The 27,577-nt window shown below is 52.8% G+C and overlaps 15 protein-coding genes across 15 annotated transcripts; 6 read left to right on the top strand and 9 right to left on the bottom strand.

Annotated features, from left to right (window-relative positions):
* Window positions 1–94: 94 nt before the first annotated feature.
* M421DRAFT_74361 (uncharacterized protein) lies at window positions 95–334 on the bottom strand (the record flags this gene model as incomplete). The annotated part of the gene is made up of 1 exon (XM_033597032.1): window positions 95–334. A coding segment is annotated over one exon (240 nt), but the record flags the coding sequence as incomplete, so codon positions are not given.
* A 1,052-nt stretch (window positions 335–1,386) lies between these two features.
* On the bottom strand, window positions 1,387–2,007 carry M421DRAFT_74500 (uncharacterized protein; the record flags this gene model as incomplete). Its single annotated transcript, XM_033597050.1, has 1 exon — window positions 1,387–2,007. The coding sequence occupies one exon, from the start codon at window positions 2,005–2,007 to the stop codon at window positions 1,387–1,389; it is 621 nt and encodes a 206-aa protein (XP_033444020.1).
* Window positions 2,008–4,351: 2,344 nt separating this feature from the next.
* M421DRAFT_425471 (ADP,ATP carrier protein) lies at window positions 4,352–5,921 on the top strand. Its single transcript, XM_033594085.1, has 3 exons — window positions 4,352–4,406; window positions 4,460–4,800; window positions 4,855–5,921. Exons 2-3 carry the CDS (start codon window positions 4,723–4,725, stop codon window positions 5,662–5,664), a joined length of 888 nt encoding a protein of 295 aa, XP_033444019.1. The 5' UTR covers window positions 4,352–4,406; window positions 4,460–4,722; the 3' UTR covers window positions 5,665–5,921.
* Window positions 5,653–6,997, bottom strand: M421DRAFT_425470 (uncharacterized protein). The gene has a single exon (XM_033594084.1). It carries the CDS (start codon window positions 6,665–6,667, stop codon window positions 6,020–6,022), a length of 648 nt encoding a protein of 215 aa, XP_033444018.1. The 5' UTR covers window positions 6,668–6,997; the 3' UTR covers window positions 5,653–6,019.
* M421DRAFT_305108 (uncharacterized protein) lies at window positions 6,983–8,428 on the top strand. The gene has a single exon (XM_033589147.1). It carries the CDS (start codon window positions 7,273–7,275, stop codon window positions 8,149–8,151), a length of 879 nt encoding a protein of 292 aa, XP_033444017.1. The 5' UTR covers window positions 6,983–7,272; the 3' UTR covers window positions 8,152–8,428.
* Window positions 8,429–8,706: 278 nt separating this feature from the next.
* M421DRAFT_74542 (polysaccharide lyase family 1 protein) lies at window positions 8,707–9,743 on the top strand (the record flags this gene model as incomplete). Its single annotated transcript, XM_033597055.1, has 2 exons — window positions 8,707–9,141; window positions 9,195–9,743. The coding sequence occupies 2 exons, from the start codon at window positions 8,707–8,709 to the stop codon at window positions 9,741–9,743; spliced, it is 984 nt and encodes a 327-aa protein (XP_033444016.1).
* A 1,104-nt stretch (window positions 9,744–10,847) lies between these two features.
* M421DRAFT_405076 (uncharacterized protein) lies at window positions 10,848–11,888 on the bottom strand. Its single transcript, XM_033590285.1, has 2 exons — window positions 11,715–11,888; window positions 10,848–11,659 (listed from the first exon to the last, which is right to left on the bottom strand). The coding sequence occupies exon 2, from the start codon at window positions 11,477–11,479 to the stop codon at window positions 10,943–10,945; it is 537 nt and encodes a 178-aa protein (XP_033444015.1). The 5' UTR covers window positions 11,480–11,659; window positions 11,715–11,888; the 3' UTR covers window positions 10,848–10,942.
* Window positions 11,889–13,328: 1,440 nt separating this feature from the next.
* On the bottom strand, window positions 13,329–13,940 carry M421DRAFT_9376 (uncharacterized protein; the record flags this gene model as incomplete). Its single annotated transcript, XM_033598141.1, has 1 exon — window positions 13,329–13,940. The coding sequence occupies one exon, from the start codon at window positions 13,938–13,940 to the stop codon at window positions 13,329–13,331; it is 612 nt and encodes a 203-aa protein (XP_033444014.1).
* Window positions 13,941–14,835: 895 nt separating this feature from the next.
* Window positions 14,836–15,822, top strand: M421DRAFT_425466 (ribosomal protein S7e). The gene is made up of 4 exons (XM_033594083.1): window positions 14,836–14,982; window positions 15,034–15,111; window positions 15,242–15,324; window positions 15,377–15,822. The coding sequence occupies exons 1-4, from the start codon at window positions 14,899–14,901 to the stop codon at window positions 15,738–15,740; spliced, it is 609 nt and encodes a 202-aa protein (XP_033444013.1). The 5' UTR covers window positions 14,836–14,898; the 3' UTR covers window positions 15,741–15,822.
* Window positions 15,823–15,948: 126 nt separating this feature from the next.
* Window positions 15,949–16,828, bottom strand: M421DRAFT_104212 (glutathione S-transferase; the record flags this gene model as incomplete). The annotated part of the gene is made up of 2 exons (XM_033586994.1): window positions 15,949–16,595; window positions 16,684–16,828. The coding sequence occupies 2 exons, from the start codon at window positions 16,826–16,828 to the stop codon at window positions 15,949–15,951; spliced, it is 792 nt and encodes a 263-aa protein (XP_033444012.1).
* A 354-nt stretch (window positions 16,829–17,182) lies between these two features.
* Window positions 17,183–19,674, top strand: M421DRAFT_405072 (uncharacterized protein; the record flags this gene model as incomplete). The annotated part of the gene is made up of 6 exons (XM_033590284.1): window positions 17,183–17,781; window positions 17,835–17,978; window positions 18,130–18,177; window positions 18,352–18,649; window positions 18,699–19,484; window positions 19,532–19,674. Exons 1-6 carry the CDS (start codon window positions 17,680–17,682, stop codon window positions 19,672–19,674), a joined length of 1,521 nt encoding a protein of 506 aa, XP_033444011.1. The 5' UTR covers window positions 17,183–17,679.
* A 130-nt stretch (window positions 19,675–19,804) lies between these two features.
* On the bottom strand, window positions 19,805–20,927 carry M421DRAFT_425462 (uncharacterized protein). The gene is made up of 3 exons (XM_033594082.1): window positions 20,366–20,927; window positions 20,063–20,303; window positions 19,805–20,011 (listed from the first exon to the last, which is right to left on the bottom strand). Exons 1-3 carry the CDS (start codon window positions 20,592–20,594, stop codon window positions 19,978–19,980), a joined length of 504 nt encoding a protein of 167 aa, XP_033444010.1. The 5' UTR covers window positions 20,595–20,927; the 3' UTR covers window positions 19,805–19,977.
* A 257-nt stretch (window positions 20,928–21,184) lies between these two features.
* On the bottom strand, window positions 21,185–24,360 carry M421DRAFT_425461 (Mis6-domain-containing protein). Its single transcript, XM_033594081.1, has 8 exons — window positions 24,124–24,360; window positions 24,032–24,076; window positions 23,597–23,972; window positions 23,475–23,546; window positions 23,290–23,413; window positions 23,020–23,187; window positions 22,695–22,970; window positions 21,185–22,646 (listed from the first exon to the last, which is right to left on the bottom strand). The coding sequence occupies exons 1-8, from the start codon at window positions 24,137–24,139 to the stop codon at window positions 21,588–21,590; spliced, it is 2,136 nt and encodes a 711-aa protein (XP_033444009.1). The 5' UTR covers window positions 24,140–24,360; the 3' UTR covers window positions 21,185–21,587.
* Window positions 24,361–25,695: 1,335 nt separating this feature from the next.
* M421DRAFT_74466 (uncharacterized protein) lies at window positions 25,696–26,253 on the top strand (the record flags this gene model as incomplete). The annotated part of the gene is made up of 1 exon (XM_033597045.1): window positions 25,696–26,253. One exon carries the CDS (start codon window positions 25,696–25,698, stop codon window positions 26,251–26,253), a length of 558 nt encoding a protein of 185 aa, XP_033444008.1.
* A 521-nt stretch (window positions 26,254–26,774) lies between these two features.
* On the bottom strand, window positions 26,775–27,574 carry M421DRAFT_425458 (uncharacterized protein). The gene is made up of 2 exons (XM_033594080.1): window positions 27,265–27,574; window positions 26,775–27,151 (listed from the first exon to the last, which is right to left on the bottom strand). Exons 1-2 carry the CDS (start codon window positions 27,437–27,439, stop codon window positions 26,949–26,951), a joined length of 378 nt encoding a protein of 125 aa, XP_033444007.1. The 5' UTR covers window positions 27,440–27,574; the 3' UTR covers window positions 26,775–26,948.
* Window positions 27,575–27,577: the final 3 nt, after the last annotated feature.

Below are 27,577 nucleotides of genomic sequence, written 5' to 3'. Positions count from 1 at the left end.
AGGAAGACGTGCTGCGTGCGACCACCCTTAGCTGACAAATGTCTGGCTGCTGTTGGCTTTGTGCGCATTGTACATGACGCATGCTCTAACGCAGTTAGATGTCGTGGCGGCGGAGAGCGCGATCAGTAGAGAAGAGGTACTGGAAACTATGCCTGGAGTTGTTGGAAGGAGCAGCTTGTCGACGTAGTATACAATCAAATTGCCAAAAAACATACAACAGCGGGTATTCGCTAGTGGTCACCCACCTAACTACTAATCCGCCGGTACGTTGCTTAAATAGGGCTGAGCGAACGGGAAGCCTTGTTTTCAACGTCCTATGGTCGTATGTGAAGGTAAGACAGGGATTTATAAAATATGATGTAGGTGTTTGGCTTCAACCAGATTCCGTCACGTTCCGACCAGCACAATGATCTCCGGCCTGTCACTAGACCTTGCGACCTTCTGACCATCCATTCAGCCATCAACATAGCATTCTCCAATGAACCGATACTCGGATCGGTCTTTAAGTGGTCGCAGCACGTAGAGACTGTGTCCCCCTCGAAATGTAGCAATTTTGTCGCCCGCTTCTGCTGCAGCAGGTAGAACAGCCACGCATCCGTTATTTAGAAGTGCCATTTGCCGAGTATGGTAGGCAAATCTCATGATCGGATGTTGCTCAAATATTTTTGAGACAGCAGCCTCATCTCGCTCCTCTGCGGACTCGTCGAAAAGGATCCAGTCGATGGCCCCCCCACGTCCCCAGCTGTGCACTAGCCCATTCTCCGTGCCTACATTGCCGATGAGACATCGATCACCAACAAGGCTTTGTCGGACGGCCAGTTCTAGCTCAGCATCAACCGTGCCATGTTCTGTGAAGACCTTACGCCAGCCCCGAGACTCAACGAAACATCCGTCCTGACAGTCCCAAGGCGGGGATATTGCGTTTGTCGGGATGTCGACCTCGTGCATGACGACCCCGGTGACGCTCAACATAGGGCGGTAAATCTGTGCACTTACTTCTCCAGGAAATGTATCGTACAAGGGAGCGTTGCTCTCTCGGAGACTCGCCATGGTTGAAAATCCTGGTTGGCTCACCGACTGTCGCCAATCTGGCACCCATGAAGGTATCCTCAGCTCTGGGCTGTTCCTCAGCGCCGAATGCGAGCTGCCAGCTGTGGGGATGCACACGAGGCTCAACGCATTCAAAGACGCAGGCATTTTAAGTAGGAGCACTTGAGCTACGCTTTCGTATACATTAACAATGTTTGCACGGTATTCAACGTTGAGGCCGTTTGGGACGTCGCTTGCAAGGCCAAGCGGGGCAGAGACTCGGTCCCAGTCATCTGCACATCTGTTATTCCGCGACTCCTGGAACAGTTGGATGAGTGAATGCTTTCCGTCTTCTAATCAGGTGGTTCGCGAGGCGAGAACAGGTCCCACTTTATCGTCGTAACCGCAAGCTCTGCGGAAGTTGTCCGGAAACCTTGAATCATTGCTGAACACTGCGAGCCAGTCCCCCACAGTACAAAATGGGCCATCATCCAGACTGTGATCACCTAGCCAGAACTGAATTGGCTTTGGCGTCGTGGCTTCCTGCTGAATCCAAAGCCTGGTCCAGTATGCGCAAGTGAATATTTCGGGAATACCTTTCCAGGCGTACCACAAGTCAGTGCCCTCAGTCCTGTGCATATACTCAATGACTCCCGTGATCTGGCCCCAGAAAGGTCTTTTGGAATTGATGATCTTGTTCTTGTGGTTCTCTCTGACATGGTTATGAAGGCATCGCATCAATGCCATCCCTGCACGGACTTTGTCCTCATCCCTAGGCTTCCCCAACCATGCAAATATGCCGTCTGCCAGCCGATAGATGCAAACCATGAGGCCAACTTGGGAAGCTCGTTCGTCCAGATCTGCTTGGCTGATGCACAACGCATCGACCCAGAGCAATGTAGAAGGGTAGTGCTTCCGAAAGTAACGTAGAGCATCGCCGAGGTTTTCCTTGATGAAGACCGGCACCCCACTGACCATGCACGGTCATGGCGACATCTCTTGACCCCAAATATAAGACAGTGCCATGAATATCTGAAATCTTCAGGAAGGTGTGCCCGCTTCAAATCTATCTCCAGAGCATCCTCGTAGTCGCCTAGCTTGATCTCAAACAACCGCATCTCGGCGCACCCATAATCGATTGGCTCGTAGATAGGATCGCCCATGGACGTAAGATTTGTAGTACAAATACGAAAATTGTGTAAAAGAGTCTGAGTTAATTGAGCGTAGGTGGAGACCAGTGCGCTCGAAGTATCGGTGACATCAAGCAGCCTCCGTGCCTGCCGTTGTATGTGCGGTCTGCAGCATGCCGTCAGCTTTCAGCTCGCAGATCATGCAGCTTCGCCACGGGTGCCAAAACAAAAGTGGCACATGACTGACACTGTTTCTTACGCATCGACATCGATCCCATTCGCGTCATTTATATCTCCTGTGTTCCGCAGCCTTGGCAAGAGTGTCTCGTTCGATGTGAGGCCCAGAGATGCCTGCAGGTACAACCGAGTCATTGCGGGAGCGTAGCGTAGTGTGCAATGTGGAGACAAGTGGCGTGCGCTAAGCCGGTGAGCTAGCGGCGCGCGAGTCGATCCTGGGTGAACTGCTCGGTCACAGCTCGGCTACTCCCTGGCTTCGTCGATGGCTGTGGATACGGCCGTCGAATCATCACAAGTTTGAAAAGCGCTATCCTGTCCACTTCGTCGTTGCCCATGTGTCAGATTTGCGCCCGAGGACGACGTGAGCGTCGACTATTCTTTCGCCACCAAAGGCGAGGACTAGATAGCCCATGCGCATTGTGGGGTTTCGAAAGGTGTTTTGATGGCTTCAGCCGTCGTGTGTTCAACCTCCGCACTCATCTGTCTCGCTTTCTGGCCTCGGTCGTCCCTTCGACCATCTCTCTACAGCAGGCTTGCTGTTTTAGCCTCGCGTCTGAGATAGACGCCTTATCGGCGAGGAGATCGATAGCTGTCGCCGTACGTCATGCTCGAGGGGTCGCGGGGAATTGGAATTCGGTCGCTGTGTGCTTGCCTTGAATCTACGTGTATTAAGCAGTTCTCAGCGTCAAGAACCAGTTCCACTTTCTTGTTGAGCGCCAATTGTAGCTCCAGCCTCTACGTCTTCACTCCGACCTTCTGTCTTATAATATCCGGGGTTCAGAGTGCGCCGATATGCTTCATATAGCCAATGGATAGACATGCACATGGCAGGAGATGTGCTGGCGCCGGCGTGAGTTCGCGTTTGACTCCTGAAGGAATCGTGCTTGATGTGTGCTCGCTCCTCAAGCGTTGAGGTACTCCATTGACCCTGAAGTTGGGGTCTAAGATCGACAACGGACCATTGGAATCCACTGGCATGAAGGGCGAGGTCTTGACTTTTCTAGGAGTCGTGGACCAACTGTTCTACTCGAAAGGAGCTCGTCAGATCGTAAATAACGGAAGCTTTCGGTTGCGTGTTCTGTATCGGCACGAGTTCCGTTCGTGCAGCGAAACAGTGGGTGCCAGAGGACGGTCTGAGGATAAAAAGTTGATTGGCCCAGCGCGACCACAGAATGTTATGGCGTGCAGGACTCTCTGACAGCGCACAGCTGCGTGCATAAGGCCTCGTAGCCGACAGCCCTGGTCGAACAACCGTCGAAGGGACAGCTCTTCAGCGAAACGACATCATCGGCGCGACCTCACCTGCGTCCAGAAGCACCTGAACAACGGCGAACCACGGTCCTTTCAATAGGTAAACGGGACCCGGGCCACGAATTTTCCATCGTCTCGCGCGTAATTGGCCCGGCGCTCCCGAAATTGCCCGAACTTGTTGGCAGCGGAAAAGCGCTCAAGGCGGACCCTTGGAAAAGGAGAAGCGCTGCGAAGCGCACCGCACCGCGTTCAGGGTGGGTTCAAACTTGATAAGGCATCTGAACACATGTGAAGCCCCGGTTTACTTCGCACAGCTCTACCTATAAGTGCGGGAGCTGCCAGATTGCAGTGCGTGCGCAGCTGTGCCAAAAGAGTTTCGATGGTGTGGCTGCTACAGCAACGTTTGCAGCCGCTCCCTTGAGATTACGGTAGCAAGATAGCGAACAATGGCAGTACGATCCAGCTTGGATAGACCATCAATGTGCATGCAGTGAACCTGCGGCTCAATTGCAGCTCTTGTAATGTAAAGGACCAGTAAAATGCCTGCATGTTGTTCTGGAAATACGCATTGCCTCCCCGAGGCATCGAAGAGGTCCCGGAGCAGCGGCGGCCTGAGCGCTCTTGGCAGCACTAGCGCGCCTTCTCCATTGAAAATCTGCATTGCCAACTGCTTTAATAGCTTCCCTTCCCCAACCCAACCTCATCTTCCATTCAACTCTCCACTCCACGAGATCGTTATTCACAATGGCGGCTCAACAGGTAGGCTTACTCCCAGTCACCACGACAAGAATTGATGGCTAACACACACAAAGGACAAGTCCGCTTTCGGCATGGTATGCTCTTCCTCCTTATCGCCAAACGTTGCTTCTTCAGCTTCAGCTTCACAACCCAGCGATCAGCGGAACTTTCATCTCAATGGTATCGATCGATCCTGCCTATGCGGGACGAACTTTTTCCGAGATGGGATTGCGCGCGCTGAGATGTGGCAGCCAGCTGAGGATGTGTCCGCAATTGGCCCCTTGCCAACCTAGCATGGCTAACATCGATTCAGCCCGGCTTCGTAGTCGACTTCTTGATGGGTGGTGTCTCCGCCGCCGTCTCGAAGACCGCTGCCGCTCCCATCGAGCGTGTCAAGCTCCTCATCCAAAACCAGGTACGCATCAGCTTCATCACCATATCATCACAACCCATCTAACACCCATCGCAGGATGAGATGCTTAAGTCCGGCCGTCTTGACCGCAAGTACGACGGTATCTCCGAGTGCTTCAAGCGCACTGCCCAGAATGAGGGTGTCCTCTCCCTCTGGCGTGGTAACACCGCCAACGTCATCCGTTACTTCCCTACCCAGGCCCTGAACTTCGCTTTCCGCGACACATACAAGTCCATGTTCGCCTACAAGAAGGAGCGTGACGGTTACGCCAAGTGGATGGCCGGTAACTTGGCCTCCGGTGGTGCCGCTGGTGCCACCTCCCTCCTCTTCGTCTACTCCCTCGACTACGCCCGTACTCGTCTTGCCAACGACGCCAAGTCCGCCAAGAAGGGTGGTGAGCGCCAGTTCAACGGTCTCGTAGACGTCTACAAGAAGACTCTCGCTTCCGACGGTATCGGTGGTCTCTACCGTGGTTTCATGCCCTCCGTTGCTGGTATCGTTGTCTACCGTGGTCTGTACTTCGGTATGTACGACTCGATCAAGCCTGTCCTCCTCACCGGTTCCCTCGAGGGTAACTTCCTTGCCTCTTTCGCTCTTGGTTGGGCCGTCACCACCGGTGCCGGTATCGCCTCATACCCTCTCGACACAATCCGTCGTCGTATGATGATGACCTCCGGTGAGGCCGTCAAGTACAACGGTACCATGGATGCTGCCCGCCAGATCGTCGCCGCTGAGGGCATCAAGTCCCTCTTCAAGGGTGCCGGTGCCAACATCCTCCGTGGTGTTGCCGGTGCCGGTGTCCTGTCCATCTACGACCAGGCCCAGCTCATCCTCTTCGGCAAGAAGTACAAGGGTGGATCTGGTTAAGCGCCTTCCGCCTTTCTTCGATACCCCAAAACGAGTTCACGTGGTGGAAGCAGATGATCGCGACGCGAGTGCGAGTGTGTAGAGGTGAATGATGGAGCACATCAAGCCCGTCACGGAAAGCACGAACCGGTGGTAAAACACCTTGTACTTTACTTTGCCCTGTACTACTCGTCATATCCGGCTTGCATTGCTTTGTCCATTTACCCCTTTCCTAGGTGTTCAGTTCTCATCGCTTGGAGCATGGGAAAAACAGCGGTTCATAGAAAGATTCGGGTTTCCTTGACAAAATATCGTCTCATTGCGTGATGTTCGTGACCATCGTTCTACAACAGCACGTGCCTAGCCAGCCTGCTGATCATTTTTTCCCGTTGGCCGCTTTCCATGCTGCTTCTTCTGCACCCTTGAGAGCATCACCAGCTCTCGATAATATGTTCCACGCCTGGGCCCCAATGCCGCCCCCCGTACTCTCACCGCCACCAATACCACCACCCTGCGTGTACGGCGCATTGTCAGGCGCCTGCTGATAGCCCGGCGGATGCTCCAGGCTCCTCCTGTCTCCATCTGTCGCAATCGCCGAAGGCACCACGCCGCCAGCGTTCGCACGCTGGAACGGGCTAGCCGCCGGTCCGAGGTTCAACTTCGTAGGCCCCGGCTTACTCGCCGTCGTCGAAGTCACTGTCGAGCGCCCGGCGAGCTGCGAGTCGCTCGGCGGCGGCTGTGTGAATTGTGGAGGCGGCGCCTGCACGCGCGTCTCGGTTGTGATGTGTGCTGCGGTATAGCCTGGCTGTGGAGCCGGAGGGCTGTTGTAGTCAGCGGACGCAGTGGCGGTTGGTATTGGACGGGCGCCTGGCTGGGGCGCTAGAGGGAGGGAGGAATCTACGGTTGTTGTCGCGGGGACGTAGCGCGAGGTGGGTGTTGGGGCTGGGTTCGAGCCATCGTCGGTCTGAGGGGTGACGCCGTCAGCCTTTATGGGCGCGTTCTTGAAGGTTGGGATTGGCGGCATCTTGGAGACGTGTATGACGCAGCGCAGGTTGTAAAGGGAGTATAGAACGCGCGGTCTGCGATCAGGACTGAGGATGCAGTAGAGGTCAGGCGATAGCGCGAGCAAGGCAGTTGCGTATTTATTGGGAGAGGTAGTGGAAAGAACGTTTATTTATCTTCTTTGCAAATTGTTGCTGCCTTGCCAAAGGATTTCGTTGGCCTCTTTACCACTGCGTTCCAAGGTGATTGCCGCTTTGAGCGATCTGATGTCATATGCGCAATCACACGTGACAGCACAGCTTCTCTATTAGAGCACTAGCAAAATACAAGAAGCAGCACAGTCCAGATCTTATGAAGACTATTTCACCCATAAATTGCTGTTCGATGAGTATCCGCTCCCACACTACGTTCTTGGTCTAAATTTGACAACTTATATGACCCTGGAACGCGAGGCAGCTCTTCCACCAACAATCAGCAAACAACATACCATAGGAATGTAGCAGCAGCTCTTCAATTATGACGTATGATTGTGGTACCATGCATCCCCCCTCCATGAAAAAGAACGTAAAGCTTGCATGAGTTGAGAGCACTGTGCTTTTGAAGGCTTCCTCAAGTCAATGAAACCGTATGCACGTTTATCTGAACCGACTCATTCAAGTGGAAGCTATTCCATGGCTGTGTTACTGTCGACCCTGTTGCGCATCTGTTTCAAGAAAGGTATCCCGTCCTACAAGCCTTCAGCAACACTTTGACCAGCTTCAACTTGACATCGACTTCGCCCAGTTTCCTGGCCTTTGGCATAAGATTAGCAGTCGCCGTGGCTGTACCGACTCCCACGTGAATGGTTGTTTGAGCGGTCACAACATCATAGGTCGTGTTCAACATCAACAAAAGGACTTGATGTTCTGCGGTGCACTCCATCAAGTCACCCCACATTCGTTACCATCTCTTGGCATCGAACCACTTTCAGGGGACATGTACCTATTGCTTACCAAACTCAAGCACTTCGGTAAACCAAGCTCACTACCTGTCGCATTCATCAAGTCACTGCTTCCATCGTTCCCGGTGTGGACCCCAGTGGTACGGTCAATACGCTTTACTCGCTCTTCTCTCATCAACCGAAAAGATCGACCTTCAGGCGATAGTGTGCGGTCCTTCAATGTAAATGAAGCTGACGTAGATGCAGCTAGGCGTCGATTTCCTGCAAGCTATTTCAATTCACCCTGGACGACCGCGTACGCGCCGGAGGTGTTCACTTGTCACCCGAGTCAGGCGCTGGAGGTGTGCAAGCTGAATCGCTCCGAGTCCGAGATCGAGAACACAACATGGCACTGGCAATACGGAACGTCTGCAATCATCCTTGACAAGTACAACAGCACTTTACGCTCCTTGATGTTTGCAATGATGCGAATTCACATCACATCCAATCTCATGCCGCACCATCACGACATCTGTCGTCGCATAATGATGGTTCTTGGCATGTCACAGTTGCCCATGTGGGATTAGACATGGTTTTCTCCACAGGAAATACCTACGCCTGTGTGCAGAGATCCGCTCAATCTTGTTTTCGCCTTTTCGAGTTACCGCGATGTTTCGACGTTAAGGCCCCTTGGCTTGGCAGCGCGAAGAGTGGAGTGTCACAACTGCATCTGGTTAGCCGTTTCAAACATGTTCGTTCCGAGTCCTGCCCAGCATCCTCTGAATCTGCTTGTCTTGCGGTCCCTGATCGGAATAAGATGTGCCCCGTCAAGATCGCATGGCCTCCGCTGTCGTGGCCAAACTTGGCAACGCTTCAGTTAATGGTGCGGAAACGGTCGAAACAAAGTAATAGGGACGACGCTTGGGCATACTTGGACGGAGCGTAGGGCTCGAAAATCAACGTGAGGCTACGAACACATGACAAGCCGGATCTTGGATTCTGCCGTTTCCATTTAAGAGAAAGCACTCTGCTGTGATACTGTTCTTTAGCCCAGCTCTTCCATTCTTTTTCAAGCCCAATACTTCAGTCCCTCGCTTCAATCAACAGTCATTCTTTCTTGAACTCGTCAATACTTCAATACAATGAAGTTCAGCACTTTTGTCTCCTTCGGCCTTACGGCCATCACCGCTCTGGCAGCGCCTACTCCTAGCATGATCAATGTCAAGCGTAACATTGTTAAGCGTGCTGCTTCCCTTGAGGATGTAGCCACTGTCGGTTACGCTACCACCAACGGCGGAACCACTGGTGGTAAGGGCGGAAAGACCGTCAAGGTGTCCACTCTCAGCGAGCTCACCGCTGCCGTCAAGGGTGACGACGCGGCCATTGTGCTCATCACTGGTCCCATAAAGGGCTCCGGTGATAATATCAAGGTCGGCAGCAACAAGTCCGTAATCGGACAGAACAGCAAGGTCATCCTTGAGAACTTCACTATCACAGTCAAGGATGTCAAAAACGTCATCCTTCGTAACTTTGCCGTCAAGAAGGTCGTTGGTGGTGATGCTGTCGCTATTCAGAAGGTATGTCCTCCCCGCATCCAATTTCTTTCACCACGTACTAACAATAATTCCAGTCGGACAATGTTTGGGTTGATCACCTCGACCTTTCATCCGACCGTGACCACGACAAGGACTACTACGATGGTCTCCTCGACATAACCCATGCCGCCGACTTCATCACCGTCACCAACACCGTTCTCCACGACCACTGGAAGGCCTCGCTGATCGGTCACTCCGACTCGAATGGATCCGAGGACAAGGGTCACCTGACCGTGACCTACGCCAACAACTACCTATACAACCTCAACTCCCGTGGTCCTTCTTTCCGCTTCGGCACCGGCCATTTTTATAACAACTACTACGAGAACGTGTCTGACGGTATCAACACCCGCCAGGGCGCGCAGCTCCTCGTCCAGAACAACGTCTTCGTCAGCTCCAAGAAGGCCCTGTACTCCACCGACTCTGGCTATGCTGTTGAGTCTGGCAACGACTTCGGTGATGGCACGAGCACGGCTGATAAGGGCACTCTGACTAAGGCGCCTTACACTGTCTCTAGCCTCCTCGCTGCTTCCAATGTCAAGGCGGCTGTTGTTGGCACTGCTGGTAACACGCTCTCTTTCTAAGCGTTTGCTTAGAAGGGAGATTTGATCGTGTCAGGTGGTGGGATCCCTAGGGAGATGCACATGCGAGATGCATGACTGGAGACTGGAAGGGGTTCTTTATCATAACAAGCCACTATTGTTGGCATTCTTGTATATACTTACGCTGGCCGTGTAGATTGATATACAACGCTACGATGGCGACCTTCTTGAAAGTTCTTGCTTAACGTCGTGTCGAGGCACTGTTTCTTTCAAACAAATAGGCAGACGAGAGATGTAATGGTTGTGAGGGGAAGCAGATCACGTGTTGCTGGCGGTGGTCTGGTGATGCTTCCTCATGTTGCTGAGCACCTTTTACCTCAGCTGCATCACGAACACGTCATGAAAACAGACCCCGCAGCCAGCCTTCGAGAGGCCGACACAAGCAGAACAACAGAACATAACAACAGAATCCACTCGTTTTACATTTGCACTTTACACCGCAACAAGAGATGTCCTGCGTAAAGACGAAGAAATCCGTCTGCTCGACCATGGACGACCACAACTCATATGCGAGCCCACACACGCTGCCATATAAGTGATTGCCAACCGCGATGGTCCGATTCAACGAAGGATATCCTCTCGCAAGCCGTGACGTCGGTACTTAGGAACCGCTGAAGGTCGATAGTACAGGTAGCGAGCGTGTGGGGCTGTGCAAGCGTGCCTATCGATTGGCTTCTTCCTTGTATTACAGCCGTGGGTCCCTTCGATCGAGTGCTCTGTGCATTTGCTGCTTCTACTGAACCAATCCTAGTTTGGCGAAAGGAGAGGCGTTCGAGTACCAGTTCTGGCCTTGTCACAAAGAGCAATGTTGGAAGTGCGGTTAAGCATTCCCATGATCGCTCCTAAGCTCAAGCGCACTGGAGACTCTCCAGACCCTTGAGCGGACACAATCTCGTAGCCTTTTCCGAAAAGATTCTCTCGAAAAGAGCCCTGTACTGCTGTACAGATGTTTTCAAAAGAAACACTTCGATGAACCTGCCGCGAAAGGTGCGGTACCAAGGATCCTTTTGAGAGTTCGCGTCGTCTAATCGTGTCTTCTCTCACATTCACAATGAACTCGAGCCAGAATGTGCCGAACCCCTCCATTTCCGCATCTGTCAATAACGTTCGCGGTTGTTAGGCTTAAAGCAGAACCAGAGCCGAGCATGAAGCACTTGGTAGATCAATTAAGCAAAGGACAGCTAATAATCGACTTTCACTTGCATGCCCTCCGTAGGGCACAGTGATAGTAATGAAAATATCAGGTCCAGGGGATTGGAACATGCTCCGCCTCGAAATTGGGCAAGAAGCGAGATCAGGTCTGAAGCTATGTACTTCCGACTAAAGCTCATAGGGGAATTCAGATACGGTGATGGCTTTTTAAAAGTCTGCGTCTTGATTGAAGGTACGTTCAGAACGCGACGGCACACTCGACGTAATTCTATTTGTCCCATGGAAACCATGTCAAGCCAGATGTCAAGCTCGCGTGCGAGAAATATCTCTTGCATAACCCAAGCGCGTTGCAAATACGGATTCTGTACAAGGCAGTTGAAGAGGAGTTGATCAAGACTGGCGTCAGGTTCTCCCTCGCCTTTGAAAATCTCGCTCACCGTCTGCCTCCAGTCCCTCCAGAGAGCGAGAGCCGGCGTATCGGATTCCGAGGACAAGCTCGAGACCGGTCGTGACATACTTCCAAGCCATACATGAACAGTTAAAGCGCGAGAGTAAATTTGTCCCATCTACGCAACTTGGTGATTCCTCTCGAGTATGTTCGTATGATCGATGCACAGCGCATCAATCCACATTGGATTGCGCGAACCAAAAGCCACTGATCCATCGAAACTTTGACGTGCCATCTGCAGGAATGCAAATAGATTTGGACGGATCAGGAAGAGCCGGTTGCTCAATAGAATGACTCTCTGCTCGTGCACGCTGCTCGTTGAAAGCTCAGATCCCATTGTCTCGTTCGTTGACGCTAGTGCCGAATAGTCCCCGCACATAGAAAAGACAATCGTAAGTCGCCTCTATCATTGCATGATAGATTTGACACTGTATCAGGCCTTCACGTGATAGATTCTTCGATATCCGCAGGAGTCGTATAGAGGGACTCTGATGGTTGAGCGGCTCGTGGTGAAAGAGGTCCTGCGGACCAGACCATAGCTCCTGGTACGTGAGTGCACTGAAACAAGATACAACAACTGAGACCTCGTAGGCATCAGCTAGAACCGGAGATGTCGTCATAGGGTTCAGTGTTTCCCGTTTTGGGTTCAGGGCTTGTTCGGTTTTCCGGCCATTCGCTACCGTTTGGAGACGATAGATCTCTTCTTCAAGATCCTCGCCGGCTGCCTTTGAGGATTCGGGTCCGCACCTATGTATCTCTGAGCCATGGAATGCTAAGGACATCTTTGATGACGGGCTGGTCGGCTTATCGAACGAGGAGAAGAGGACCAGTGCCCGAAGCTTTGCACAGACTTGGTAAACACGATGATTCTGGAATGTGGGCACTGTAGGAATGCGATGTGACGCAAGGTGAATCGTCTGCACGTCAGTACTGTGACTGTGCAAATGGCTAATCGTTACAGGACGTATCCGTTAGATTTGAGATAACATACATGAGGGTTCAGTAATTTTTCCAACAATCACGTTAAGTCTCGTTACTTGTGTACCTATGCATATGCGATGTAGCAGTATGAAGGCGAAGGCTTGCACACCGTCCCATGTCAAAGACTCATGTAACAGAATCTGATGGATTTCTGAATTCCCCAAAGGGTTTCACGCGAACTGCCTTCTTGACGGACAAGGCTCGTCCGTCAAGCTTTCAATGAGGATCGGTTGTGATCGAGTGGCTTGTGTTGGAATATTTCAGTTGAGAATGAGCGCTAAGGTCGCGGGTTTCAATCTTGCTCGCTCGGCACGACTGTGAGGTGTCCGTTACTAAGGAGAAGGGATACTAGCAGATCAAATCGCTTCACACAATCCTGTGGACAGACCCCGGAGTGGATCGGAACACAGATGTCAGCTGGGCTGGACCGAGCAGAATGTAGATCAGAAAACAACTTGGAACCGCAACGCTGCACGGGTGACAATGTAGCCTGCAGCTTGAAAATCCTGGCCAGGCGGTATAGTAATGTAGAATTAAGGTAGACGGGACGCTGACAGGGCTGTAAGATGGCAGACGGGGCAGTGCATGGAGCTTAAGCGCCCTCCTGCATAGCCGAATCCCAAGTGCTCAGCCTCACAGCCAAAGTCATCCATCTTCTTGGAGATGGCACAGCTATGATACCGCCGAGCCGCGTTATTTTCCTTAGGCAAGTATGAAGCTCTTCCACCTGCGAATTACAGAGCCTTTATGACATACACGGAGTGCGGTCCGATGAGATATTGACAATGACTTTCTGAATCAGGGCATGCATTACCATCCAAGACGAATAGGTCCAAGCGCTCCATCTGTCGAGGTTGACTTCGCTTTCTCACATAGGCGGATGCAGTCTGATGCCTGTGATGGAAAATCCCCAACGCGATCCGCACAGTGTAGCTGGTTCTTTTACGGTCGTTCGGTGTGGCACGAAAGCTCTGTCTAATCTTTGATCACTTGGGCGTGCGGTCGCCGCGACCCTGGGAAAAGTTGCGTATACCTGCAAACTGGCATATCTCACTGAATTCGACCAAATGCGGTATCTTGTACAGCTGAGAGTTCAGGAAACGGAGATTCTTCGAGATCTTGTCCGAGTCGTACCGATGAAATTTGAGCTCGGATGCGGGCACAACGAACTCGATCCAAGGCGCATCATGTCTCCCCTGGTCGTAGAAGTCCTCCCAGTCACGCAACTGTCGTTGATCCTCGTGCTGGAGCGCCCGCATAACGACCATCACTGAGCAGATGCACAGCTGCCCCTTGTGGTTTCGCAGTAGCTCGTATGCCAAATGATCCGCAGGGATTTCGTCGTTTACTTGAATGTTGCCCGCATAAGAGAGCGACAATAATGAGAACACTCTATCCAAGGGGTCTGCAAATCGTTTGCTGGCAAACCTATTCAGCAGTGACACGAGGCTGGACTTCTCGATTTTCTGAGAGAGGCTGAGTTGATAATAAAGATAATAAGTGTAGTCAAATATCGGCTGGTTGATTCCATTGAGGGAGAAAGGTGTCTTGAAAATACATGCGGCGACCGATCGAAGAAGCTTTGCATCCATTGACATAGAATGTAACCAAAAGGTGAGCTTTCTTGCGAGAAACACCTCTTGTACAATCCAAGCACGCTCCCAGTATGTATTCTGCAAGATGTACGTGCGCACATTCTCTCGTCGAATCCGGAATGTCGGTCACTTCTGAGATGCAGCGCGCGAGTCGACCCGTATGAGAGACATGCGTAACGACTCTCAATCGAGCAATGAAATAGGATGCATCTGACAAGCCCTTCTGGAGACAATTCTGGCAACAGGTATATAAGCCGGACGGGAGGGGGGGGGGGCGAACATAACGGAGTGGCTCATGCTGGAAGCTCCTGCCGCAGCTTCTCATGAGACGTCGGAGCGTCGATGGCCTATCGGCAGGGCTTTGTGTGGACATGCGATAAGCTATTGCCCATCGTTCTGCTGACATTCGATCTTTGAATTGGCATGTCTTGCTTGCACGTGGTGCGCACTTGCTAGGGACCTGCATGCTGTCCTTTTCGAACAGGCACTTTCTAGCTCGAGCGGCGACTGCAGCATTCAAAGTCAGCTGTGAAGATTTGCGGAGACATAGCGCATCATCGTGTGAGTGCTGAGAGGTTGTAATTGTCTGCGAAGTGAGGTTGTGTTGTCGGGAGCGGGAGCTGTTTGAATCCAGCAGGTGAGCACATCTGCATGTGCATCGATCGGTTATAGAAGGACGAGGGGCCAATTTTCACCCTATAATGCATCAACACCACACATAGCTTCGGTCACACGTCTTCCACAAGACTCTATAATCCATATGCAGGAACGAAGCAGGTCATCGATGTTCAGCAAGATCACGTGCTTCGTGAGGAAGCACAGGGCTCGTGCCGAGCTAGCGCCTGACCCAAACGCTCGCTAAGCGAAAGGCCGCCAAGACGCACCTTTCAATTTGTCCTCGCAAGCCGGCATCTTGAATACCTTCTGACCAGCCGACAAACTAACATCGCCAGCCGCCGACATGTCTGCCAACGCCCTGAACAAGATCGCTCCCAACTCGCCCTCGAGGCAGAGCCCTTCCGAGATCGAGACCAGCATCGCCAACGCAAGTTTCCCCTCCCAATGTGCATGCGATCGCAGACTAACAATTGCGCAGGCGTTGACTGACCTCGAGAACAATGTCCCCGACCTGAAGAGCTCTCTGCGCCCTCTGCAGTTCGTCTCTGCCCGCGAGGTAAGATAAGCCTCCACCTACAGCGCACCGACGCGCTCGAATACCGTCCACCCGCATACCCACACCGATACTGTGATCGAAGAGGCGGTGGGCACTGGGCAGCACAATTTGCTGACACCAGGATTCTTAGATCGAGGTTGGCCATGGACGCAAGGCTATTGTAATCTTCGTCCCCGTCCCTCTCCTCCAGGGCTGGCACAAGGCCCAGCAGCGGTAAGCAGAATTGTCCAGAACAACATGCGCATCACGTCCTAATATCCCCCAGCCTCACCCGCGAGCTGGAGAAGAAGTTCTCCGACCGCCACGTCCTGATCGTTGCTTCCCGTCGCATCTTGCCCCGCCCCAAGCGCTCCAACAGGTCCCGCACCAGCCAGACCCAGAAGCGCCCCCAGTCCAGGACCCTTACCGCTGTCCACGACGCCATCCTGTCCGACCTCGTCTACCCCGTCGAGATTGTCGGCAAGCGCCTCCGCACCCGCGAGGACGGCTCCAAGATCCTCAAGGTCGTTCTTGACGAGAAGGAGCGCGGCGGTGTCGACTACAGGCTCGACACCTACTCCGAGGTCTACAAGCGCCTCACCGGCAAGGGCGTCAACTTCGAGTTCCCCCAGTCCGCCGCTGAGTACTAAGCGTGCTGCTGGCGGTTGTTTTGTTTAGCCTGGGCATCATACGGTTCAGGAGTTCGGCTTCGGAAATGCATCATGTATCCGGCATCAAAATGGAATGAGATGATATGAGCCCGCGATGGGCACCCCTTCAAGATACCACCGCAATTGATTTCTTTACTGTGATGGTCATTGCCTCGTATCTCATTCGTCTCGAGTCATGATATCTGGTCTACTGACGGTCCAGCTCAGGGTAGTGTCTGAACACACCCATGTTGAAAGGCTTCCTTCTGTCACTCGCCAAGTATTCCTTCACACCACTTGTCTCCCTCAAGCTATCGTAGAACGTCCCAAACAGCAACTTGTAGTCGCTCTTCCTCGCCTCCATCTCCTTGGGAAACGCAAACAGCAAACCACTCAGTACATTCCACAACGTCGTATCCGCATAACTCAGCTTCCCACCCACAAGATACTTGCCCTGCCCCTTCTCTTCGTTACCCTTCAACACGCGTTCAAAAAAGCCCAGAAACTTAGGTACCCGCACCGCCCTGAAGTCCGCTGCCTTCTTCAACGCTTCCTCCTTCTGCTCCTCGTAGTATTTCGCGACGGCAATCGGGTGGTGCACGTCGTGCGCTTCGTTGTTGAGGTCCAGCACTGTCAGCGTGTGGGACAGGATCCACTGTGCTTCTGCCTCATTGGACCCGGCGAGTGAGAGCTTAGGGCCTAGGTAGGAGAGGATCGAGGGCGTTTGGTAGATTATGAGCGCTGCGTCACCGGGGCTGGCGCTCAGGATGCGTAGTGCGGGGGGCGCGAAGAGCGGTGGGTTGCCGTCCGTGCCGGTGGACGAGGGGTCGATGAGGGCGATTACCTCTTTAACGCCTGCAAGTACAAGGTGTTAGCAATAGCTGGAGGCTGGCATGCATGCTGGCGAGCACCTGCGTAAGGCGCCTCGCTACATAGAGCGTACCATTTTCAGACTCGTTGGCTGTGTCTTTGTAGGACACGCCCGCTGCTTCAAAGGCGAGGCGGATGAACTCGCCGCGACCTGGGATGCCGGGCCAGTAGAGAAGCTCGTATGGCGGGTTGGTGCAGGCCCCCTTGTTGGCGGCCATGGTGTTGAGGTGCCGAAGGTTCTATGCTGTAGGCGACTTGGATTGACGGGGAGTGGAAGCTGTGAGAGACGAGGAAGCTTGTGGCACAGGTACTGCGCATTCAATTACTGCTCGAGGCTATCTAGTTATGCATATCTAACTAGAAAGCATATCTAAACGTAAATGTGGAATGCTTCCGTGTCTACGTTGTACGCAGCACGATGATTCGAGATCAGCGTCATTTTGTGGAGAAGCTCAGCTCAGCTCAAGCGGAGCTGTTCGGCGTTAATAACGGTCCGCAGGACCTCATCTGTGCCATCCTTGAACGTACTCGTCTTTGCAGCTCACTTGGCGGAGCTTGCGACGCTTACGAGTACATTGGAGCCTCAAATTTCCATAATGTGCGAGCCAGCTATTGGGTGGGCGTTGCGGCACCGTTGTGAACACTAAGCGCGGTCGAAGCAATGCATTGTCGCCTGGCATGATACTGCATACGCAAACGACCGGTGAGTTGCTCGAAGCTTCTGTCAGCTTCGTGCACGTCGCTGATACGGTAATGGCGGCTCGAAGTGCATGAGGTGGTGGGCTGAGTGTTTTCGTCCCCTTCGTGTGCGATGTCCACGCCCAGCGATACGCTCGCCTGTGCCCCGCACCACAGCAACCTCATGCGGAGAATCACTGCGCCTTGCCAGTGTAGCAGCCATCGTTCGCTGGAATATAGGACGGTTCTTGCGCGTCCGCCTTTCACATACCCTCAGGACAAAGTCTCGCTGTCTAGTTGACCCCACTTCCATCCAAGACGAGCTAGCACTTGGCTCCTGCACCGAGAGGTCGCTGATTCTCACGGACCACGGTCAACTTGGCTCAAACCCATGGTCGGACTTCTCAGTATGGCGAACTACGATTTGAACAACTATCTAAGGCAAATGGAGAGCTTCCGAGCTGTTGATCATGCCAGAGAAAACCTCGTTAATGTGAGTGAAGCTGAGACGGAAGGCGCGGTCTGAACGACTGCTGACACGTGCAGGAATTGATCGAGAAGTTTTCCAGTCTGATGCGAGAACATTTAGAGCTGAAGAGCGACTACTTAAGCGAACGAGACAACAGGAGGAACTATCAGTCTAGGGTCGAAGAAGTCCATAGGGCTATGAGCGAGCATGAACGTCAAGTGGTAAGTCTTCAACACCCATGGAGCACCCTTCTGTTCGAACTTGGCCGTTCTGCTCCTGCTTTATATGACCAAGCTCTCTGCTTGTCAGAATCCCGTCCGTGTGGCGCAGACAACGAACTTCAGCTTTCTTTGTGCTAATACGTAATTGCAGGATTCAAGTTCATTCGTCCTGGCCCTCATCGATGGAGATGGTGCTATTGTAAGTTATTCGATCCTCTCTCTTGTCACTGCTTCAGCACATCATGGTACATGACCGCTGCCTCATCGAATCCCAGGTACATGTGCTTGCTGGTGCTGCAAACATCTGTGGTCACATGAATGGCGTACATGGAGAGGTTGTTTCACTCAAGGCACGCGTGCTGACATCTCCTAGTTTCAAGATTCCCTACTCCAGGCAGCTGGCGGTGATGGCGGCTCAGAAGCTGCTTCTCGCCTGTACCACGCTATCCACAGCCACATCTCGACTCTATACAGCAACTCCGGCAACTGGCCAGTCATGGTGCAGGTCTACCTAAGTCTTGACAAACTCGCTTTCAAGCTGCAGCAAATTGGTCTTCTGCGTCATTCTTCGGAAATGCGGACATTCGCACAGCGCTTTAGCGTCAACCAGCCCCTATTTAGTATTATCGATGTTGGTCAAGGCAAAGAGCGAGCCGACCACAAGATTAAAGGTATGTCACAAGAGGATCATGACATGGATGTGAACTGACAGTATGGTAGAAATGCTGCGTACCTTCAGTGACAACCCGACCTGTCGCCACATCATCTTTGGCGGTTGCCACGACGCCGGCTATCTCCTCAATCTTGATCAGTTTAAGCATAACGAGGCCAAGGCGGGTCGTATCACTTTGTTGGAATCGACACCAGCGTACAGAGGGTTCGTTGAATTGCCGAACTTCAAACGCGCCAACTTCGACGATGTCTTCAGGAATGAGCCTTTGCCTGACTTCGCTCCTGCCATCAGTACTACCGTAGCTGCAGCCCAAAGCCCACCACATCCAGCTCAGTCTCCAGTCGTTGTGCGATCGTTGATGAATGGCTCAATGATGAGTAGCACACCTCCCGTAAAACCTGTGGTTGCGGCGGTTGTTAGCCCTTCGCCGTCGCCCAGCACTCCAGCTCCATCCGTATCAGCGACCGAGTCCAGCGATGATTCCACATGGGCTAGTGTTGGCAACACCGGCTCACGGCGTGCGGAGAGCATCTCGATCGCGCCTTCCAAAGCAAACACCAAGCGAAAATATGCTTATTACAACAAATTAGAACAAAGACTTGACGAGCCGCTTCCGGCTCGCGATAGAGCATCCGTCGAGGCTCTCGATGCCCGTATGAAGAAGAACGGAAAGAAGATGTGCAACAACTTCCACCTGGGTGGCTCGTGTACCCAGGGTAAGTTCTGCCAATTCCAGCATGAGCCCAAACTCACACCAGGCGAGCTGGTCGCTCTGCGTTACAAGGCCCGCAGTTTGGCGTGCAACAACAGATACTGCGAGGATATTGATTGTTGTAAGTTTCCATTCTTGAGATGTTAACCGTATACTGACAACATGCAGACCTGGGCCACCAGTGCGCTAACGAGCGGGATTTTGGCAACTGTCGCTACGACCAGACTTGCCATCTGCGCGCCACCCACGGCATGGACAAAGCAAAATGGGTAAGAGTCGACAGGGACGGAAAGGAAGAGTACTCGCCGTGAGGTACTCCAAGATGGTGTGATAGCACAGGTTGTGGTAGTTCAGTGTGTTGGCATACTTGCAGATATGTTGTAGGTACAACATTGATTCAGAAGCTATCAGGTATCGTAATTGACGACATAAAGGAGACATCTAACTTCGCTCTTTCGCTCGCTAAAACGCAACTCATCGGTTTCATACACTCGTAGTCGTAACATTGTCAGGGGAGATTAGATCCCTTCATCCCGGTCGTGCGGTGACTGCCTCTCCACCCTCCGACCGGCCTCGCACGACCACGTCCATTTACATCCCATCCTACCTCACATTTAGACTCGCGAGCGGCGACCACCGAAGCTCTTTCTACAGCACAATTAGCACATGACTATGTCACACTCATTGAACAAAACTTACCCAGGGCCCTCGTTGATCACAGGCTGGCGAGTCAAGCGGTGGTAGGTAATCACACCCAAGACGAAAGTCGTGAACCAGAAGACCAAGCTCAGGAAAGAGAAAGCCTGCGCAGCCTTCCACTGACCGCAGTAGTTGCTGCGCGACAAACTGATGCCGCCCCAAGCCCACGCGCTCCCGCAGTCCGCGCCGTTGAACCAGATAACGAGCAGCGCGAAGACGGCGGCCCAACCAGCCGTGAACACTACGACGCTGTTAGCTACATGATCGAGAGAACAACGGATGGTTTGAAAGAAGATGGCGTACCGAGATCAGAGCCGTACGAAGCCATGGTCGACTTGGTGGGAATCATCCAGATGATGGAGAACAGGATCGATAGCGAAGACCATACGATGGCGAAGACGGTGCGCCCGAATGGTCCGACACTATTGCGTGTGCGCTGGTACATAAAGTACGATGTCAACCCCAGCACGACTGCTGCGAAGACGAATTGCGCGAATCGCAGAATGAGAGAAAGGAGGCGGGTGAAGATCATTGTGGCTGCTTGATGATCAGGTGAGAGAGAAGGGTAGATAGAATGGTGTGGTCTTGTGAAAACCGTCCGGAGGGTTGAATGTGAAAAGGCGTCTTGAGTTGGATAATGTTCGTTCTGCCCATATTCTCAGGGGTTATATACTTCATGCATCACATTCTGAAGATCAGGTTCAAGCTCCAAGACAACAACGTCAGCCACGTTATACGCAAGCAGGATCCCCGCCCTGTGCAACGCCTCTGGGCTGAGGTCCTTGCCGAATTCCGTAGCTTCACCTTGGCCTCTTCACTCAGCAAAGCCGGAAATTTGCTAAGACGTAACTTCCCCAGACGTGCGCGACGCGTGGTGGCGTCGGCGCACGCGCTTGGGTATGATGTCATGAGGCTCGGCAGCAGAAATTTGAAACAATTGTACAGCCCGGATGTAGTGCCGATGCCGCCTGCTTTGAGACTCAGTTCACGAACGCCCAGGATTTTTCATTCATAGAGAAGCAGGATGATGCTGCCGGAAGTTTATCAGGTCTGGACCGCGCATGACGGTGCGTTGTCTCCTGGGCATGGGCGGAGTCACTAGCAGTTGGACGATGAGCAGGTGTCAATCTTCGGTGAGCTTGATCGTGAGTCTTCTTTTCGGGTATTTCTACTGTGAGCAAGTTTGCGCCAGCCAAATTTGGTCACATCGATGTTGATGATGTCGTGTGAAGAGTTGAGAGGGTAAGTCGGCATCTTCGGCGCTTTCGGATAGGACCGAGACGTTACATGACGTTGCTCAGCCACAAGGCCACGGTCAACACCAAAAATATCCTGCTTCTTGTGGCTGATGATACGCGTTGCACGCGACTCCAATATCGCTGTTGAGTCTCTCTTCCGACTTGCCGTGGAACGTTGCCGAGTATGCGAGGCTGAAGGCTGACGAGGAAGTGACGATCATAGTGTTCACGAAAGTATAGGGTATTGTGCGTTCATCGTCTGTTTGCCTGCTCTAGCAGTGATTGCGCTACGAGGTACCGTGACCTGTCTTCAAGTCGGTGACGGTAGCAAACATCAGCGCTCTTAGTCCTCCTAGGCCTCTCTCCGCCAGCCAGTTGAGTACAAATACTTTGTATCCATCTGCGCCATCCCAGTCCACGCTGATGCCTCCGTTTTTCAAGCTTGCCAGGCTTTGCTGGGTGACCGGGCCATTACGTGCTTTGATAGTGGCTCGATTGTGACCTTGGCGATCAATCTCCTCTTCTTCAAGAGCATGCCACGCTGCAGATGACATTGACGCAAGCCACGCGTTATGAGATAGGTTGAACACGTGGCTGATGGCATAATTTCGATCCAGTCTTTTCAGATGTGCGTCAAGTGACGAGCGTAGGACTGAATGGCAATGCATGCCAACGGACTTTTGTTCGGCGACTGCCAGGCCACGAGCGACCCAGAAGAAGTTGTAGACATCTCGCAGGCACCAGTTTAGGCCATCTGTGACCTCGCTAGGGTAGTAGTGCTTGACCGGCCTGGGATGCGCGTCGAAAGCTTGTTTGTAACTTCCAATGATGCCACAAGTGCGAGATACCACATCGGCTGACGAACTCTGCATCAGATAATAAACAAGGTGCATCGGTGGGAGTAAGATGGGAATGACGTTTGGCTTGGAGGACGTGGAAAGCAACTCCCAGTAGGCGAGAATCGAAGAAATTACCTCAGCTCCTATACTTGAGGGCGGCGACAAGAGCATTGATGTCGAGAATGTCGCAAAGTGCGAGACCGAGTCCTTCAGAAATTGCTGTTCCGGCGAGCTGAGTGCAGGCTGGCGACGCTCAGGCTGTTCTTGAGCAAGTATAGCTACACGATGTTGTAGCATATCTGTGTAGAATCCGGCCAGACACGTATACGATGAAATACCATTGCTGAGTAGCGCGCGCTCTGCTGGAGCAAGGAATTCGGAATAGACGTCTTCGAAGGAAGATCCAGGAATGTAGGCAAGTAGACCTAGCACAGCCTCGATATTTCCATTGCCATTCCAAGTAGCGAGGTACTCCCTCAGGAAAGCTGGCACGATAGGCAGAAGAGTCTAAGATGGTGTGAGTACGAAAGTTTTTCGCTTATGCGCCATACGTACCTTGGTGTATCGCGCATGCTGTAAAAGACCATCAAGCAATTCAGTCAACAAGGCAGGGTCTTCCGCATTCAGCGCAGTAGAAGCGATCTGATCTTCCAGGCATGTCGCAAGCCACAGGCTTATTCGTGCAGAGACCACCGGCGACGGCCTCAAATCGACGTACTTCTGCAGAAGTGGGTCGGTCAGAAAAGAGACCAGTTGCCCAGGTGGCTCGATCCTGTCAAGCATCTCTACGAAAGATTCCACCGTGTCAATACCCTCCAGTGTCACGGAGCTCTACACGATATTAGTATCCGGCTCAGAACATGGGTTACAGAGATCCTACCTCAATAGCATGATAAGTGTGGACATCAGGCAGCACCGATGCCTTAGTCCTCTTCGGTCCGTGCCGCAGGACCTTGAAGCCGTTGTGTTGTTTGGATGTGGGGTTGTCCGCCGCTGTGCGAGTTTCCTGAATCGCACGCACCCTCTCTCGCCACTCTGCATCAGGAGTCTATACCATCAGTAAAGACCACCAGTGTAACACATGGAGCCACAGCCTTGCAGTAAGGCCACCGCTTTGCGTCCAACCTCACACAGGGTACGGGCAACTCACCGGTGCAAACGACTTTCGGCTCGTGGAAGCGCTTCCGAGGATGACATCCGGGTAGTAGTCTTTGTAAACGCGGAGGAGACCTTGAAGGGCAGGTTCGTTACCAAGTCCACGGGACAGCTCAAGCCTGAAAGGCCAATTAGCCCGTGCTGCGGTAGAACATTGCGCAATAGAGAGCAAAGACTCACAGTTGCTGGATCCTGAAAGGTTTCACATGCTTCCTCCGAGTGATCAAGGAGAGCAGATGGCACAATGATGTTCTGTTCAAGTTAGCTTAAGGTCTAGGTGAATTTTCAGTGTGGTGGCACACCTAATACTGATCATGTCCAACATCCCAAAAAGGACGCCATATAGCCTCGATAAGACATTGGCGTTCTCCATGATCTCGTGGACCAAAGCAAGCCACTTTACAAGGCTGTCCTGAGTGCCCGGCGAAGGTTTGCCCTGGCCCTGGCCTAGTGCGGCTACAATGATGACAACGACATCGCCGGATACTCGCTGCGCAGGGTATAGATTTTTGATCAATGTTGTCACACTTGTTTGATCCAATTCTGTCTTCCTTGCTGCAATGTGTACGACGGTCTCTAAAGCATCCTCGTCAAGGCCATCGGCAAACGCGTGTCGGCAGATGGCATCGACAACTCCAGAGACTTTGACGGTCCGCTGCTTTACAGGAGTCTGTGATGCTGTTGCACGGTGTTAGCTCTGCCGCCTGTTGCATATGCGCATTGATGTATGTACGTACCCTTATGCAACGACTCTAGCGCGTCGCCGAGCGGTGGTAGCTGTCCTGTCGCAGTGTTAGCTCGTTATGCTGAAGAGCGACAGCTGCATTACCAGCAATAGATGGCATCACGGTATCATCATGATAGGTTCTGAACAAATCAAGTCGTGACCTATAGTGGTAGGGCACTTGGGCGCGTCGTCATCTATGGTGTTTACATGGCTTCACCGAACGCGCCTTCCTACCTAGTTTGAGACGCTAAATAATTAAGCGAGTCAAAAACAACCAGCCGTCCCTCACATGTTCACCCGCTCTTCGCCCACGTTCTGTGTCGCCTTACGATTATTCCGAATGTCTCATCGGTCTCTGTCGTGAGCGGATGTCACCGCACGGCTTGCCTTGTGCATTATCACCCTCTGGGAACCCTCTGGGGAGCACAGCGCTCGGCTAGTCCGCCGCGGCTCGTTCACACGCCAGTCATGCACAGTATCTTGCAGATGTCACGCATATTCGCCTTGTTACAGAGCATGCATCGCAGATGCCCGTCACCGCATACATCACGTTACACAATCAGCATTGATTTATATTCACGCTCGGCTAGCGCGCAATTCTCAAAGCCTTGAATGGCCACATACCCTGTTCGTCAGCGATCAATTTGACAACGGTGCTGCACAGCCCGCTCGAATTGTACTGACCGCCGTGCGCCACATGCAGAACGAACCACGCCGTGCGTCTGGCGGGTAGATGCAGCTGATCTCTATCCGGTCACTGGCTGGGTACTTGCCTTCACTCGCCGGCTTCATATGTCACGGATCCCTGCTCGGGCCGGCGAGAGGGTGTACGGCCAGCAGCTGCAAACCTTGTCTTCGATCTCCAGCAGCGAACAGCCTCTTCAGCTCTCCTGGTGCCTCGTTTACAAGTCAATTCAAGGAAGCTGACATGCTCCAGTCGACGTTGCCACGCTAATCTTGGGGTTACCTCTTGCAACGAGTATGGGAGAGGTCAACCCTTCGCCCAACGTTCCATGACCGGCCGAAGTAATATCTACTGGACACTATCATCCACTACTTTGTGTAACCCCACGCCGCAGGCCTACTCATGTCGTGTGTCAGCGATGGCTCAGGGCCTCCAAGAAACGGGAGCCGTTCGCTGACTGCTGGTTGGCGGACTCGACCTGCCTGCCATTCATCTCTCACAGAGCATGCGTACTGTAGTCTTGTGCCACAAGCTATGTTTTCATCTGTTGTAACACTCGAAGCATGACGAGCGACATACTGACAGCTATATCTACAGGGCACCTCACGCGTATGCAGCCATCCCGTTGCTGCAATTCTGATCAGCGAAACGCTCACCTTTAGCTCACCGTGCCTCGTCTACCTCTTCTCGGGCACTGAGACTTCTGCGATCCACTTCTAAGTTGTGCTATCTTGTCGTAGCTTGGAGCCTTCCTTGTATCTTTGTTCGCTAGAGGCTAGTCCTTTTCGCATACGACTGGAAAATTTGGATATCCACACATCGTTCAGTCAAGAGAGATTGTGAGGAGCAGCTGGACCGCGACATTCGCTAGATCTCCTTCGCAACATCCACCACTCTTGTCCGCATCACTTGCTGGAATTATCAGTCGGAGCTCGAGCGCCAGACCGGACTAAGGCCATCAAATTCGATTCGAGATGCGCGATCACAACATGAAGCGTTCGTCGAGGGCGGATTCGCAACAACCAGCTGCTGGCAAAGCACTCATGGTTCGCTGCCCCGCCCAGACTCTCACTCGATTGCGAACACTCAATGAAGCGGAAATCATCACCCTGTTTACTCCAGTCGTCCCTCACTTCCCGACAGCGTCACTGGTCAAAGATATGGACCCATTTGAGCCACTTGGACGTGCACTCCCACGGCCCGTCCGCCATGTGCCTTTTCGCATGGACATCGGTATGACGGACGTACATCCGTGCTTCTTGTCCGCCAGCGGGGTGGTCGTTGTGGTGATTTGCGCTACAGAAAACGTGCTTGATCACAAACCGGAAGCCTTCGAGCGCCAACTCAAGTTTGCGAAGAGTATCACAAGCAAAGTCGAAAAGAACACTTCGATGGCATCAGTGCCGGTTGTTCTCGTCGCTATTGCTGGCAATGGCGCGATGACAACATCATACGAGCAAGCAGTGCGCGACTTTCCGGTCGTCCTGACTCTCGAAGACTACACGCCCGCGACGCTCGAGCGTGGCGTACGAACGATCTTCGGCTGAGTGCATATCTTGCTCACCTGCGTTCTCTCGAGCATTCGAGTATGGCTTGTCTTTTGGTTCTCTTCGATCTCATATACCGGCCTCACGATGACATGATAATCTATTCCTACTCTGTATGTAGACACTGAGCGGCTTTCTGGACATGTTCTGCGTAAGCGTATGCATTGGGTGGTAGCTGCTCGTTCTCTTCGGCGAACATTCTTTAGCTGCGGTACATAGTTTGATTTGAATGCGCATATGGTACTCCACGATGACTGCATGCCACCCACACCTCGACCTGCGGGCCCCTACCAGACCATCCACCTTCTTCAGTCCAGACCTGTCGTCTCGCAGATGTCAGCATCCTATCGCTACTGCCTCCGGTCCGTTTCACCTTCCTGTGCTTTACGGTGAACACAACGGTGTCGTTGTCGGTGAACAAGTCCCCTGTACCCAGCAGCTCTACATATTGATACTATGCTCAAGAAGCCCAATGTGCGTTGGCTCAGTATCACTAGGGCACTGTCATGGACACCTATCATGTGAAGTATTACAATTAAGTGGTATCTATCGTGGCTACACGCTCCGAGTAGCTAAACGCTCGTGTTGAGCTGCCATTCAACAACGCCGTCTCAACGCCTCCCATGCTATCGCTCCCCATATCACATGCTCGACCATTGTGTGCCCACATTATGCCCACGGCGCTCAGACTGCGCTCACGGCTCCATGAACCCCCGCCCGTGCCCCGCCAGCCCTGCATGCGCCGGCTCGCCGACCGGCTTCTGCGCGAGTCCCGCGTGCGCGTTCTCCTTGCCGCTGTAGTAGTAGAAGATGCGGCTCGCGATGATGCTGAGGTGTTCGGGGAGGTAGAGCGACGCGGCGATTATCAGCAAGCTCAACAGCAAGAACAGGACCGAGTCTGGGAAAAGCCGTCAGCACTGCATTCTCGTGTATCCTCTCTTTCCTGGAGTGCGGCAGACGAGCATAGGAGCCGTGCTGAGCTGCTCTTCCCAGCTTCGATGAGAGACGTACTGAAGATGAACTTCTCGGTTGAGGTTAACATGTACAGCGAGAACGTGACTTCGTATTGGTATCGCTTGCGCTGGAACCAGCGCAGCATGGCGGATGGGTAGAGCATTGCGGCGATTAGGAGGGCGGCGGCTGCGGCGAGGAGGAGCGCGGTTGCGACGGTTGCTGAGTCGGGCATGCGGCGAATGTTGCGTATCGTGTGTTTGTGTGGGAGGTTCAACTATGGCGTGGTGTTGCGTAAATTCGTGAGCTGCGTACGGTTGTAGTCCGGGGACGGTCGGCGCTTGTCAAGTCATTTCGCTTTTGGCGCGGGAGA

This window comes from Didymella exigua, assembly GCF_010094145.1.
Source record: "Didymella exigua CBS 183.55 unplaced genomic scaffold M421scaffold_46, whole genome shotgun sequence".
Lineage (NCBI taxonomy): Eukaryota > Fungi > Ascomycota > Dothideomycetes > Pleosporales > Didymellaceae > Didymella > Didymella exigua.
The sequence above is the reverse complement of the archived record's forward strand: the minus strand, read 5'-3'. Positions and strand labels throughout refer to the sequence as shown.

Coding starts and splice junctions, on each gene's coding strand:
- M421DRAFT_305108 (XM_033589147.1), top strand. CDS start 7,273: ATGCACGTTTATCTGAACCGACTCATTCAAGTGGAAGCTATTCCATGG.
- M421DRAFT_425471 (XM_033594085.1), top strand. CDS start 4,723: ATGGGTGGTGTCTCCGCCGCCGTCTCGAAGACCGCTGCCGCTCCCATC. Junction 4,801..4,854: donor AGCTCCTCATCCAAAACCAG/GTACGCATCAGC, acceptor CACCCATCGCAG/GATGAGATGCTTAAGTCCGG.
- M421DRAFT_425470 (XM_033594084.1), bottom strand. CDS start 6,667: ATGCCGCCAATCCCAACCTTCAAGAACGCGCCCATAAAGGCTGACGGC.
- M421DRAFT_425466 (XM_033594083.1), top strand. CDS start 14,899: ATGTCTGCCAACGCCCTGAACAAGATCGCTCCCAACTCGCCCTCGAGG. Junction 14,983..15,033: donor TCGAGACCAGCATCGCCAAC/GCAAGTTTCCCC, acceptor ACAATTGCGCAG/GCGTTGACTGACCTCGAGAA. Junction 15,325..15,376: donor TGGCACAAGGCCCAGCAGCG/GTAAGCAGAATT, acceptor AATATCCCCCAG/CCTCACCCGCGAGCTGGAGA.
- M421DRAFT_425458 (XM_033594080.1), bottom strand. CDS start 27,439: ATGCCCGACTCAGCAACCGTCGCAACCGCGCTCCTCCTCGCCGCAGCC. Junction 27,152..27,264: donor AACCGAGAAGTTCATCTTCA/GTACGTCTCTCA, acceptor GGCTTTTCCCAG/ACTCGGTCCTGTTCTTGCTG.
- M421DRAFT_425461 (XM_033594081.1), bottom strand. Junction 23,414..23,474: donor CCTTTCAGGATCCAGCAACT/GTGAGTCTTTGC, acceptor TTGGCCTTTCAG/GCTTGAGCTGTCCCGTGGAC. Junction 22,971..23,019: donor ACACTTATCATGCTATTGAG/GTAGGATCTCTG, acceptor AATATCGTGTAG/AGCTCCGTGACACTGGAGGG.
- M421DRAFT_425462 (XM_033594082.1), bottom strand. CDS start 20,594: ATGATCTTCACCCGCCTCCTTTCTCTCATTCTGCGATTCGCGCAATTC. Junction 20,304..20,365: donor TTCGTACGGCTCTGATCTCG/GTACGCCATCTT, acceptor ACAGCGTCGTAG/TGTTCACGGCTGGTTGGGCC. Junction 20,012..20,062: donor GTGATCAACGAGGGCCCTGG/GTAAGTTTTGTT, acceptor ATTGTGCTGTAG/AAAGAGCTTCGGTGGTCGCC.
- M421DRAFT_405076 (XM_033590285.1), bottom strand. CDS start 11,479: ATGGGACAAATTTACTCTCGCGCTTTAACTGTTCATGTATGGCTTGGA.